At 42.0% G+C, this 13,202-nt stretch overlaps 1 protein-coding gene across 3 annotated transcripts in view; it reads left to right on the top strand.

Annotated features, from left to right (window-relative positions):
• Positions 1-868: 868 nt before the first annotated feature.
• pigk (phosphatidylinositol glycan anchor biosynthesis, class K) overlaps positions 869-13,202 on the top strand; it is a 53,890-nt gene continuing 41,556 nt past the window's right edge. For all 3 annotated transcript variants that reach the window (XM_086128795.1, XM_086128797.1, XM_086128796.1), the window contains exons 1-10: positions 869-1,005; positions 1,226-1,279; positions 1,389-1,480; positions 1,757-1,892; positions 1,987-2,098; positions 2,388-2,484; positions 3,407-3,524; positions 3,617-3,727; positions 5,032-5,204; positions 9,633-9,708. In XM_086128795.1, coding sequence (XP_085984921.1) covers positions 940-1,005; positions 1,226-1,279; positions 1,389-1,480; positions 1,757-1,892; positions 1,987-2,098; positions 2,388-2,484; positions 3,407-3,524; positions 3,617-3,727; positions 5,032-5,204; positions 9,633-9,708 — 1,035 coding nt within the window. In that variant the 5' untranslated portion in view covers positions 869-939. The remainder of the gene's footprint in view (positions 1,006-1,225; positions 1,280-1,388; positions 1,481-1,756; positions 1,893-1,986; positions 2,099-2,387; positions 2,485-3,406; positions 3,525-3,616; positions 3,728-5,031; positions 5,205-9,632; positions 9,709-13,202) is intronic.

Here is a 13,202-nt window from a genome sequence, read left to right as displayed (position 1 = left end):
GCCCCCATGACGCTGGTCTACACAAAATATTAAACTCCGGCACATTCGTCACTTTTTTTTTTTAAACAGAAAATGAAAACTTCAAGAATGTCATGTATGCTTATGAGAAAATACAGTAATTTCTCCAAAGTAAAGGGATTTTACAAAATATTCAGTTTTACCAGAATAAAGTTGGGATTGATAATGAATAATGTAGGTGTTACAATAAAATTGTATTTGTTAAAATAAAAACGATTCCTAGCGTAACCCCCCCCCCCCAGACCAGCCTCAAGATAGACGAAATCCTCATAGTAGCGATCATACTGTAAACAGTATTTATTTTATTACGTCAGGTACAAGTATTATTTCGCCATTCTCACGCTTTGCAGTACTGGGTCTGTGACTGAATGCATGGGACTTTATAAAGCTTTATGGTAAACCACGAATGATTTCTTATTAACTCGAAGCTATATTAGCAGTGAGTTAATAAGAAATCATTTGTGAAACATGTTTGAAGGCGTACATGCCGAGTAAGCAGTCATCGATGCCTAAAATTAGCATGGCCACGTTTTGCACGAAACTGTCTTTGCGAAATAAATAGCTCATTAATTGATAGTACAGATATTGTTGGTCAAATGTGTGAAGTAAAAGTGTAAAGTGGTGTGAAAAATACTCGGATTTGAACTCTATTTTTAAATCCCCACCACCACTGAACTGGTACAGTCTTTGACCTTGTTCTCACAAAACATTCGTTTTACATATACAGTATTAATTGCCAAGGCCACACGGTCATCGTGTCACAAACTACATAAAAGTTTCTTTATGAATGACGTGTAGTCACACCTGGTAAAACGTGTTGTTGCTCTTATTTTGACACGTCCCAACCGGATGTACTCATTCGAATGACCTGGTACGCTTTTCGCCTAGCCTTCCTAGTTTCGCAGTTTTCACGGATACATCATGAAAATTCCTACTCTAGCAATTTTATTGAGCGTCTTTTTCTCAACGGACGGCATCAATGTCGCGGTAAGCGTCACTCCGTGCTGATAAATCCTGATTATTTTATTCTTTTATTATTTTGGTGACGCGTTTCACCGGTTAGCCTCCTGTGCCATCATGCTCGCTGTCATCTTTTGATCGTTTTCCTGTTAGCTTGCCGTGCTGTCATCTTCTGCTCAGTTCTCTTAACTGACATACTATTTAAAACGTATTCATTTATTTCGTCGTTTCTCACTTTTGAAACCAGAACTCGGCGGGGCAGTTCTTCAACAGCAGTCACACCAACAACTGGGCGATTCTGGTCTGTGCACACAGTGATGGAGCGCTGCTTTGAACACTTTTTGTTGACAATGTATAAATGCTCTTATGCATTCCTTTCTCACTTCTCTGTACATGTGTGCTTTTAACAGGCGTGCACGTCCAGATTCTGGTTCAACTATCGTCATGTGGCCAACACCCTGTCCGTGTACAGGAGCGTGAAACGTCTTGGTATCCCTGATAGGTAAATACTTTCCTTTCGAATAAAACATTTCCGGTTTCAAATGTTGTCATCAATAGGCGCCAAGGTAGCAGAAAACGTGATCGAGCAGCGACCTGAATTGAAACGATGACGAAAAAAAAAAAAGATCAAAATACTTCCTGTTGACCTCTAGAATCGCTACTCACCTGTTTTTGGAAACTTAGCCCGTGTGATTTCATTTTCATTTGAAACCATTTGAAATAATTTGTCTGTTAGCAATTAGCAATGGATTATTTTACTTTTTGTCTGGTCTACCAGTCAGATCGTGCTGATGCTGGCCGACGACATGGCTTGCAACCACAGGAACCCGAAGCCAGCCACCGTGTTCAGCCACAAGAACATGGAACTGAACGTCTATGGTGATGATGTGGAGGTGGACTACCGAGGTTATGAAGTGCGTTTGGAAAGACCTAAATTCTGTCCTGTCACCTTTACATCTAGGTATTCGTATGGTGAACCTGTGTAATCTTGCTGTGTTCATGTTCTAGGTGAGCGTAGAGAATTTTTTGCGAGTTCTGACCGGGAGGCTTCCTCCAAGCACGCCCCGCTCCAAGCGTCTCCTGTCTGATGATCGAAGCAACATCCTCATTTACCTAACAGGTACAATAGTATAAAATGTCAAACTGACATCAAACCTTTATTAATTGTACAGGCCCTGTTGGAGGTTACATTTTAACATTCTTTACTGTCACACAGGTGTCAAAACAAGTTAACTGCAGTAAAATAAAACAATATAAACTACTCACCTGTTGAAGACGCCTTACAGACGCATAATGGCCCAATGTAGTTTATTATTTTTCGATTCATGTTTTTCTGCTGTAGCAGTAGTTCTTTAATATGAACACATTTAATACATAGTTTAAAAAATGTATCCATGTGTGTTGTAAAGGACATGGTGGAAATGGCTTCTTAAAGTTCCAGGACTTTGAGGAGATCAGCAATATTGAGTTGGCGGACGCATTTGAACAGATGTGGCAAAAAAGAAGGTAAATGATGTCCTTTTAAATAATCGAAGCGATGTGTGAGATCCCAAGAAATTCAACACGAGTATCTGCACAGAATATTCTGGAGCAATCATGTCATCGTTGAACCCTAATTATTGCACATTCGCAACACGCACACTGTCTATTTACACGTATTGGTAGGTTTTGCTGTTTTGTGTAGCAAGGCATCGTGTCTTTGAACAAATATCATTGCACTTTCTACTAGAAATTCACCAATACCAGTATCAGTTTTGGTGCAGATACTTTACGAATGTACTCGCATGTGGGCGCAGAAAAATGCTCTGGATACTACAACACCGATATTTTAAGAAAAACACCAACTGATGCTCTGTAAATGCAAGAACTTACGCGGTGACGTAGGTCGAGGCAGCAGTGCTTTTTGTCACATAGCCGCAACAGCAAATTTGAAATGTGACCGTTGTAGGGGTGAAAGCGTAAACGGGGTACTTTGAAACGTTCGACTGTACTTGTACTCAATCTAAAAAAGAGGTATTAGTGTACGCTTACTTACTGCCTACTGCCACTATTTACGAGACTGCAGATGGCATCTACTTAAAGTTCCCTGCAACATAATCATGGATAAACACAACATAGTGGAGAGACCTGATGTCAGAGTCCACTTGACAAGTTTATCTTAGAAGATGCCATCGGCACGTGACTGCGGGAAGAGAAACGTTTACTTGATGGAGGCGTTTGTCTGGATGAAGACTGTTAGTTTTGCTCCCACTATTTGAGAAAATTTTATTTATAAAGGGTGAGAAGGGAGGGGGACAGGAGCCAGACTTTTCTTAGTTGCCATAGCAACAGCTCAATGAAAGATGGTTTTAAGGCTGTGTGCGCGTGTGTGAAATATTCTCTCCCACTCGAGGATTACTCCTTTGACTTGCTTTCCGTGTGTTGACAGGTACAACGAGCTGCTTTTCATCATCGACACCTGTCAGGGAGCCTCCATGTACGAGAGGTTGTACTCGCCAAACATCATGGCTCTGGCCAGTAGTCAAATCGGAGAAGACTCCTTGTCGGTGGGTTTCCTGCTTGCATGAATATGTGTACATTAAACATTCACATGATTATCCGCGTGATTGTGAAAGTCCGAAGATGTACCATCTTGCAGCACCAACCAGATTTGGCCATCGGAGTCCATCTGATGGATCGTTACACTTTCTACATGCTGGACTTCCTTGAAGACATCCACCCTGCCAGCAAAACCAATATGAATGATCTGGTGAGCTCATTTCCCTTCTTCTGCCACACCGTTACTTCGAGTAGTTGTGAAACTCTTCTTCCTTTGTGTCTCAGTGACTATCATACTGCCCCCTGATGGCCTAGTCATGCACAGCAGAAGGAGCCGCATTATGTTATTCTTGATGCAGAACTGTTGAAATCTTTGCATTCTTTTTATGTTCTTGCTCTATTATTTTTGAGTATGCAACATTACAGAGTCACATTTTTCAGAATACTGTGTTGGATTTATTTTTTGGAATGCTGAAATGATTTGTGACGGGAGTGTTTTGACTTACCAACGTGATCACGCCGTGAATAAAACATGTATCTCAAGGCGCCACTGTGATTGGATGTCTGGTGCTTTTGCCAGTATCTGGGATAGTCACAATTGATAACGAAGAATATTGCATGACGTTTAAAAAGTCCAGATCCTCACAAAGTGGACTTGTCGATCTGTTTTGGAGAGGTCTCCCTCCTCCAACACATCTTTCGATAAAGCACTACATAAGTGCACTTCATATAGCATTTCCCAATATGATCAAAGTGGATTTAAATTTTCTTGGGACTATGACTTTTTTGGGCGGGCAAAATTGCAATTAGTAACCCGTTCAAGCTGATTTGGGTCCCACCGATTAAACGGGAAAGAAATAGCGAAAACGGCTTTTGGGCGCTCTATTGATCAGCGAATCATTTCATCTACATCATGAGACAATATGGTGACATAAATATAGTGAAAAGAATGCTGTTATTCTCGATTCTGGGGGCATATTGACTGAAGCGTGTCGCACATCAATACACCTGGATAATTTTAATTTGTGAAAAGCAGACGTCTCCTTGAAATGTTTGCCAGCGTTGAAGAGTTCTACAAGGACTGCCTTCCTCTTTTATCTCCTGCTAAAATCTCTGTGGACTTAAAAAAATCGCCAGATGAAGGTCTCACGCAGGATTGGCTGGCTGGACATGAAACAGAAAATATAATACGTTCAAGGGCTGTGACTTTTGACATGGTTCGAATGTTGGCTTCATGCTGATCGGACTCGTGGGTCTAGCTTGGCAGCGCCCGCATTTCTTCCTCCCTCTCCCCAATTCCAGCAAATATTCAGTGACCATGAGGAAATAGTTTCAACCTTCCATTTGTGACCTCAAACGAATTACTTTTCCCCATTACTTTTGTTCCGGTGCCTTTTTGAGATCAATGTGACCGATTTGTCAGACCTGCAGCAGTGCATTCTGGGTTGCAAGTCCTCTCTCCCAATTTTGAAGAACAGTATGACAGACAACTCTAACTTCTTTGTATCCCCGCAGTTCAAAGTTTGCCCCAAGAGCCAGTGCGTGTCCACTCCGGGCCGCCGCACCGACCTGTTCCAGCGCGACCCGGGAAGCGTCCTCATCACCGATTTCTTTGGTAGCGTCCGCAAGGTGGAGATCACCATGGAAACCATCAACTTGACCCAGCCCATAACCCCGATGGAAGACAAGTAAGCCAAACACTCCCTCGTTCCAACGACAAATAAATACTCCCCCTCAGGAAGTACAAAATAAATAGACGCTGTTGTCCACGCACAGCTAGCTTGGCTAATTAATTGTAATAACTTGCAATTCTAAGTTATGTAGTGTTAGTAATGCCCCCAGATGGAATATGCATTGCATCTGATACGTCAAAGTTGAATTTAAAAAAACCTCCCACACAATCGCATATGAATCGTACTGCATGTCCTTGCAATACGCAGAGGCCATTATTGCAATCTCAACATGGAGTTAATTGCCGAGCCCACTTGAACTCCTTTTGCGAACCAAAACAGCAGATCTAATTCCGATTTGAAGAGGCTATGCATGCACACATGAGCAAATCAAGCTTATCTAAAAGTTTTGAAACCATTCATCTTGGTGTCAATTTTTCATATCACAATAACCCGGCGTTTGAACAGCGGCATGTCGACTACTATCCACTGCTACACTCAAGAGTTCTGAATTCACATTCTAGCCCTTTGTGTACAGGAAGTTGCACAAAAAAATTTAGGGTGTAGTAACAAGCCACCAACCACTAGATGGTTGTAGAGACTCTTTAATATCCTTCTGATTGTTAAGGTCTCTATCGGGTAATTTAATTTCTTAGCCCATTTTACCGCAAGATGGCACAATACGTCTACTTCACTCACCTACACAAGACTTGAACTCGGTAGAGGACTGAAGGCAAACAGTCATCATATTTACTGCCTCTTATTAGTAATTAGATGCGCTTGCCATTCCCATGTTAGTCATTGGATGTTTCAGTTCCCCATGGCAACACACAACTTCCCATATTACTTTATTATTGATTAGTAACAAGCAGATCAATAATGCAGAGCAGAAACACTCGCCCAGCTTTATCGAGTTGCCCCAATTTGATCCCAGAGAGAGATGTTGCAATTCTTGTACTGGTACGCCAAGTTTTATTCGCAGTTCAACCTCGCAGATTGGTTTATATTTTCAATTCCTTCTTTTTTTTTTTTTTCTTCTCAGCCCCTCTTGATTGCCTGCTTGCTCTTTTTTGTTGGGCAAAGCAACCTGATGTGCAAGGTTAAGATGCTTAAAATCTCTTCTGGGAAAAAAAAAAAAAGATGAAGCTTAGAATCTATAAAGCTACTTTGGATCAAGGTAAGTCACCAAAAATAAAAATAAATAAGGATAGTACGTGAATAGGCACACAAGCACAAACATTTGCCCTGGTTGCAAATGCTTACTTGTCGAGACACAAATGAATTTCAGCACTAAATTACTTCAATAGTCTTTTAATTAAAAACCCAAATAATAGATTCAAATTAATTTAGTCACTACTTTTGACTGCACCCCAGCAATCATCATGCAGTGCACTTTTTTTTTGAGTTGTTGGGGTATTTTTAGGCATATCACTAATGAGAAACTAACTTGCATATTGAAGTAATAATGAAAGTCCCGTTGGCAGCGAGGCACGCTTGCCTCATGAAAATTACCCTTGGGAATTGTTTTTTCTTTGTGGGGGTTGGGGGTACAAAAAAAAAAGACTTAAAATAGGTCAATTCATTTGCTGCCACCGCTTTCCAGAGTCTCCCTTCTTTCTGTAAATAAATAAATAAAAAGAACCAAACTGTTCCTTCACTGCTGGAGCGCCACTGGGGAAGTCAGATAACACAAATGAAAACGGGGAGCTCCGTGTGTTGCCATAGAGATGGCCCTCCCCTTTGCACAAGGCACACACAACCTGTTTAGTGTTAGTCCAGTCTAATTAGATCTTTTTTTTTTTTTTTTAATAAACATGTAGTATTTTTAATGCACCCTTTGGAGGATGGACTACATTTTGGGAATACCCAATTTAAACCAGCGGGTTCAAGGATGAGTCAGTCTATGCCAATTGAATGGTACTTTATCTCCCCGCACCCCCTCGAGGGCGTCTCCTCAATTTACAAATCCCCGAGTTAAACCACTGGGTTGAAAAGTCTTCCTGGCTAATTAAATGGAACACAAAGTTAAACACTGTAGTTGGCTTATGCAGCCCCCCCCCCCCCCCCAAAGGGTGCACCACAGTTTTGAAATACGCTATGTGATTCTCACCAGTGGACGATGGGTGGGAGAGTGAGTCCGAGCCAATTAAATGATATGTGCATTTGAATAAGTTATCACATGCATCCTTAGGGTGGTGCACCATAATTTGAGAGTGGGGAGTCTGTTCAATTAAACTGTAGCATCGCTGTCTCACATTACTAAAATTACTACTTTTCAAGGAAGAACACCCCCCGCCCCCCAAAAAAAAATCTTGCTTGAGTTACCAAACACTGCATTGTTTGTCCGTATGATACATCATATTGCAACTAGGAATCACAGCAGTTGGGTACCCCTGTTTTCAACTAATGGATGTAGCAGGGGGTTAAAGTTGAATAATCCTGTGCTCCCCTTGTTTGGCGAATATCTGATTTCAACTAAATGGTTGCGTGGTGTATTCAATGTTCCACAATTTTATTTAATGAGACATGTCAACAGGATCTTATTAAAAATTGCACTGCATTAATCGATACTTTTGGGCTACTCTTCACTCCTCCTCTCTCATTGCAGCCCTCTTCAAGAGGCCATTTTGGCTCGCCGCAAGCTGCTCTTCCATTAAGTGAATTGCACTTGATTAATAAAACATGCCATTCCTTCTTTTTTGTACGCAAGCCCGAACAATATAATGACCTTGTGCGGCGTTAGTCACATCCTGTTGACCAAACAACATGAGCGAATGAGGGTTTCGCCATCATGATCGCCGAGTTCATTTTCCAAGTGATTCGTGGATTGATTGATTTGATTAGTGACCCAGTCAGCCAAAATTTTGTAGTGGAGTTTACATTAAAAGGGAGTTAGTTTGACCTGAAGATGGCAGCTGCAGACAGAAAGGCTACGCCCGTTTGAGATATATCCATAATAAAGTGGAAAGTGCTCTCATCGTGTTGTGGACCTGGGGCCATTTATTTCTGTCTGTCGTTTTCGGGATCATCCTTATTTGTCGCGAGCGCACACGTACACACACACATTTGACTTCTGCATTTGACTGATAGTAGTAGTGGACAAAACAAAAACACTCTGTTAGTTACAACCTCGGTCGCTGGGGGGGTACATACAGTAAGTCGTGGCCGACGACGATCTTAACCGCTGAGGGCTAGGCGATGCTTTCAGCTGTTTTTAAATGACACCCCAATTGAAATTTATTGTTAAACTCAATGCACAACATAAACAATCGCACACGACGTATATTTAAATACAAGATACTTTGTTTTAGAAACATCAGCAGTGCTAATGGTAGCAGTCAGGAAAATGTTATTGACGCGCTAATAGAAAATCACATCACCTTCTGGGAGTGATATTCCTGCAAATAACGAATATTCACACAAAAACTCTTGTCGTGATTATTTTGATTGATGTTGAAATTACGATTATTCATTGATTTCAAGACTCGGTATGTACTCATCTAGCAAAACTCAACTTTAAATATAACTTGGAAAAACAACCACAAACCACCTTATGACAGTTGCTGTTTTTTTTTTTTTTTTTTTTTAGTCAAAGAGAAGCTTATTAAAGCCCAGAAGAGCAACACATTGGGTTTTCCTTCATCAACCCTTAAGTTTAGTCTTGCTCCAAGAAGATTTGCAGTTGAAAAAAAAAGTCCGAAAAGTAGAAGCACTCCATTATTGGAGATGAGCTCTTATACGCAGTTGAGTTGTACTTGGCCTAATTAGTGCTGCATGCTGATGAGATGTCATTGTGATCCCTGCAACATCGATTCTATTATCTGATGCTATATTCATTGTTTGAGCTCATAAATTGTCACTCAATTATTATTATTTTTAATCTTTGTCCATCGAAGAACTCCACATTGAAATTGTCAACCATTAGTATGCAGCCATACTGCTTTTTGAGAGTATAATTGTTGTTGTGAAGAATTGATGCCAATTACATTTGAAGGGCACCTGCAAGAAAAGAAACACGATTAAATCTGATTGGTCAGAAAAGTACTTCCATTGTAACGAATTTAATGGATTCTCGCCAGCCCTGTATGCACAAATGCCTTTAGAGCTATCGCAGAAGTGTCAGCCTGCTTTTGCCTTTTACACGGAACCCAGCAAAGGCAGGATAGTGCAGCATCAGCCGGAAATGCGCGATATGACAGCAACAGCCTGGTTTCACACACAGACACGGCACCACCAATCGGTACACCGTATGAAATCGTTGTCATTAAAGATTGGATTTGTGCTCGCAAAACGCTGCTTGTGGACATGCTCTCACAATCCTTTGTAAAACTTACAAGTCCATATCCCCTGTGATCACACAAATATTAGTTTATTGTTTTATGAAATATGATACCCATGGAAAAAGTATGCCCTTTTAAAAAAATTGTTTGTTTCCTTACCCCCCAGTTCCGAAAGCGGGGAGCTGCAAAACGAGTCGCGCTCGTACGTGGATCAGCTGCCAGTGTCTGAAATCATTCATCAGGTAAGAGGCACACAAACAGCCCCGCTGTACAACACACACACACACACACACCTATTAGGACCCAAATCATTCCGACCTCATCTTCATGTCACTCCGCCTACGTCCATACTTCATTTGGAGATTTCTCAGAAAGTTGTGTAAGAACTAGAGAAAGTCTTTGTGCCATTTCCATGGCTACAGTGGCAACTGTGAAATGCGAGTCCCGGTTCTCCTCGGTGCAAAGGGGCAACCGTGAAATCCGGCACAATAGACATGCTCGATTGCGACTGGCGAATGTGCGCAGGCGGTGTGTTCTTTTCACAGTTGTCGCCAGCCTATTTTTATGTAATAATTCACAATTTCCTTAAAAGTCACAAAAGAAAAGTCTAATTTTACACCTTTGAAGCCTGAAATGTGGCAAAATGTCAAAAGGTTCAAAGGGGCGGGCGAGTTCTTTTGCAAGCCAATGTACGTGTCCCTTTTTTCCTCCTCATGGTAAACATCTGTCTTTCAGTAAGAGTATCTGCAATTTCCATTCAGAATTGATTATGTAAAGTGGTACTGTCGAGGATAAGCACATCCCTGCGGACACTTTGAATGGTGTCCCTTTGCAAAAAGTCAATACTTTTCAAGGTCCCAGGTTTCTTCAGGGCAGTAAGTCTGTCATATTTGCTCGTTCGCGTCACATTTTACTGGCCCTTTGATTCATTTCCCAGTCTTTGTTATGCCGGTAAATGCATATACATATTATAGATTGCGTGGCCCCAGTGATCCCTGCCACAGATGTTGGATTATATTCTTGCACTCCTGTTGGTGCTTCACCGCACGAGTAATCTCCCCGTGGCCTCATATCCGACCATCTGCACTCGGGCTCATCTGACCGACGTCCCCTGCAGCTTATTGACATCTCGCCTCCCTTAGATTTGTCGTCGCGCTGGGCGAGTCCCTTGACGAGACCTCTTTGTACTTGAAATTCGGATGCATTCTAGCGATGAAGTCAGATGCCCAGCCAGCTTGGCACCGATTTAATGTCTTGAATATGACCAAGAGGGTCTGCCGCCGGTGGCGACAAACCTAAATCCAATCATTGATTGTCTTCTCGGCGCTCAGCAAAGCATTTTCCTCTTCGCTACGGGAGCATGCGCCGACTTGTAAATTGGGAAGTCGTCAGAATGACTGACAGCCAATATGCGTTGATGTGCTTAAAACAAAATGTGGATGTGAAGACTTGATTAATGTACTGTCACTGGTGGCAGGATGAGGCCCCCCCTCGCTTCCAAGCCCACTTGTCCCTCCCTATTGACTCGATTTTACGATTGCTGGAAAGAACTCTCATTCACTATTCTCTTGTGTATTTTACTTTTTTCATTATTTGACATGCTGTTCGTCAGCTTCGGAATTGTTATTTATGCTTACGGCGGCTCGACAATACGCCTCCAGAGAATTGAGGGCATTGAAAATGCAAACGGTGAAAATGAATTCCTTGCTACCTTCATCGGTCGCGGCGGGCTCACTCACGCTCTTTTCAAAGTGGACGTGGGCTGCGTAGATCAGAGTCCTACCGCGGCCAAGGTAAGGTTCACATTCGCTACAGTAAAAGAAACATAAGGTGCAGCACGGACGTGCTGTTCTGAAAACATGTCCAGAAAAATCCAAATCCAAATACACACGCCGTTGCAGGCCTATTGCTGATGGCGAACATGTCAAGGTGTTTGAGCGCAATGCAACTGCACCGTAACATAAATTGCAGCCACTTTCAACCTTGGGAGCGTTCGCGTTCAAGGTGCTTCAGATGACCGTCAGCATCTCATGTTAATTATCTCCAATCAATCTGATGTCTTTGCCATTAATTGATTTTTACCAGCGGATTGAATATGCAACACAAAGCCCGTGTAATGGAGGTAGGCTGCTTCAATGAACGGTTCAATCAGTGAAGGTCACCAAACAGGCAACCTTCCTCCTCGACTTCACTCGTTCCTCAGCAGTCTGCTGAATAGTTTTTTTTTCAATGTTCCTTTTACACTCACTTCTTTCTTCTTTATGTGTTTCTCTTGTAAAAGTGTACGTTTTCATAAATGACAAGGCATGAAGACTTGTTGGCGGGGACTTGCCCTTCTAAATGTCCTTTAAAATAATCTGTCATGCATTACCATTCTTTCTCTCTCTCTCTATGTATGTATAAAATACCACTCGACATTCTTGTCACAGGACACTCTAAAAGGCATACAATCTTGTGACACTGTCATGCACATGTCTGAAAAAAAGCCGCAGGGTGACAGTGTAACAAAGCATGACGGCAGCGTGCTTCACAGAAGCCTGAAAAAGAAGCAGTAGAGAATGAGCAATGTCCCAAAAATCCTGAGAAAGAAGCAAAACGCCAATGTTACAGCAATGTGCTCATAACGACCCGAAAGACGAGCTCAGATTGAGAGAAGCAAAACAGCAGTACAGAAAAAGCCTGTTTTATTTTCACATTGTGCTCACTACTTGCTCATTTCGCTCGGCTGAGGCCATATGTTCCTCTCTTTCCTGCTAACAGCGCTGCTGCTGATGTGGGTTTGGGTCACTGGCGCGCCATCTCCCATGCGCATGTCCTCCCACACAGGAGGCTCACAGGTCAACCGCTCCTGTGGTGTCGAGTGCGGAGCAAAGCTTACTTGTCGTGTAGTGAAGACATGACATGTACCTAAATTCTAATCCAGTAAATTATTATCATAGCTGGGGGCCGACTCATTTGCCAGTGACGCTATAGAAATCACTTTTAATCTACAGAGAGTTGCGGTGTTCCTCAGGAAACTGTCCAATTCCCACTGTCCTGTGATCATACGCTTGCGTCACATCCATATGCCCAGTTGTTCATTTAAACCTAAGTTTGTAGCGAAGACCTTCCTTAAACCCGTCCAAGATGTTGACTTTAAGTGTTGCAATGCATCGGATTGTTATCTCGATACATTATCGATACACCATCGTTGGATATCGATGCTATCTATCACTTTGCTATCAAGCTTTGAGAAGCTGAGCACTCATTGATGAATGTGACAATTGTGCAAGATGCAACTTGAAATATCCATGTGTTTGTCAAACAGTAATGGGCAACATCAGTGAGAGAGTCAGCCGCGGTATTCCTCAGGTATATGTCCTCTGCCCGCGGTACTTCTCCCATACACCGGCTTCACATCCGATGGGTTTTATTAAGCCAAAAGGCCGCATTCCTAGTTCAGAGAACTCGAACTTTTTGAGTTGTTGCAACTCAAATCTTTTGATTAACCGTATCAAAAAATATAAGTTGGATATACTCAGAACATTGAAGCTCATAGAACTTGAACCTTTGAGTTAACCAACTCAAAAAAAGTGATTATTTTAAACCACTGTAACATGATGCAGTTTGAACACGAGCACGCTGCTGAAATATCCATCCATCCATTTTCTGTTGTCCTCACTCGGGTCACGTAAGCTTTAGCCTAGCCCACAAAATAATTTTTAAAAAACTTGTACCGAAATGATTCAAGTGTATT

The sequence above is a fragment of the Hippocampus guttulatus genome, chromosome 14 (assembly GCF_054856545.1).
Source record: "Hippocampus guttulatus isolate MCC_2025c chromosome 14, RoL_Hgut_1.0, whole genome shotgun sequence".
Lineage (NCBI taxonomy): Eukaryota > Metazoa > Chordata > Actinopteri > Syngnathiformes > Syngnathidae > Hippocampus > Hippocampus guttulatus.
This window is presented reverse-complemented; position numbering and strand designations above follow the sequence as displayed.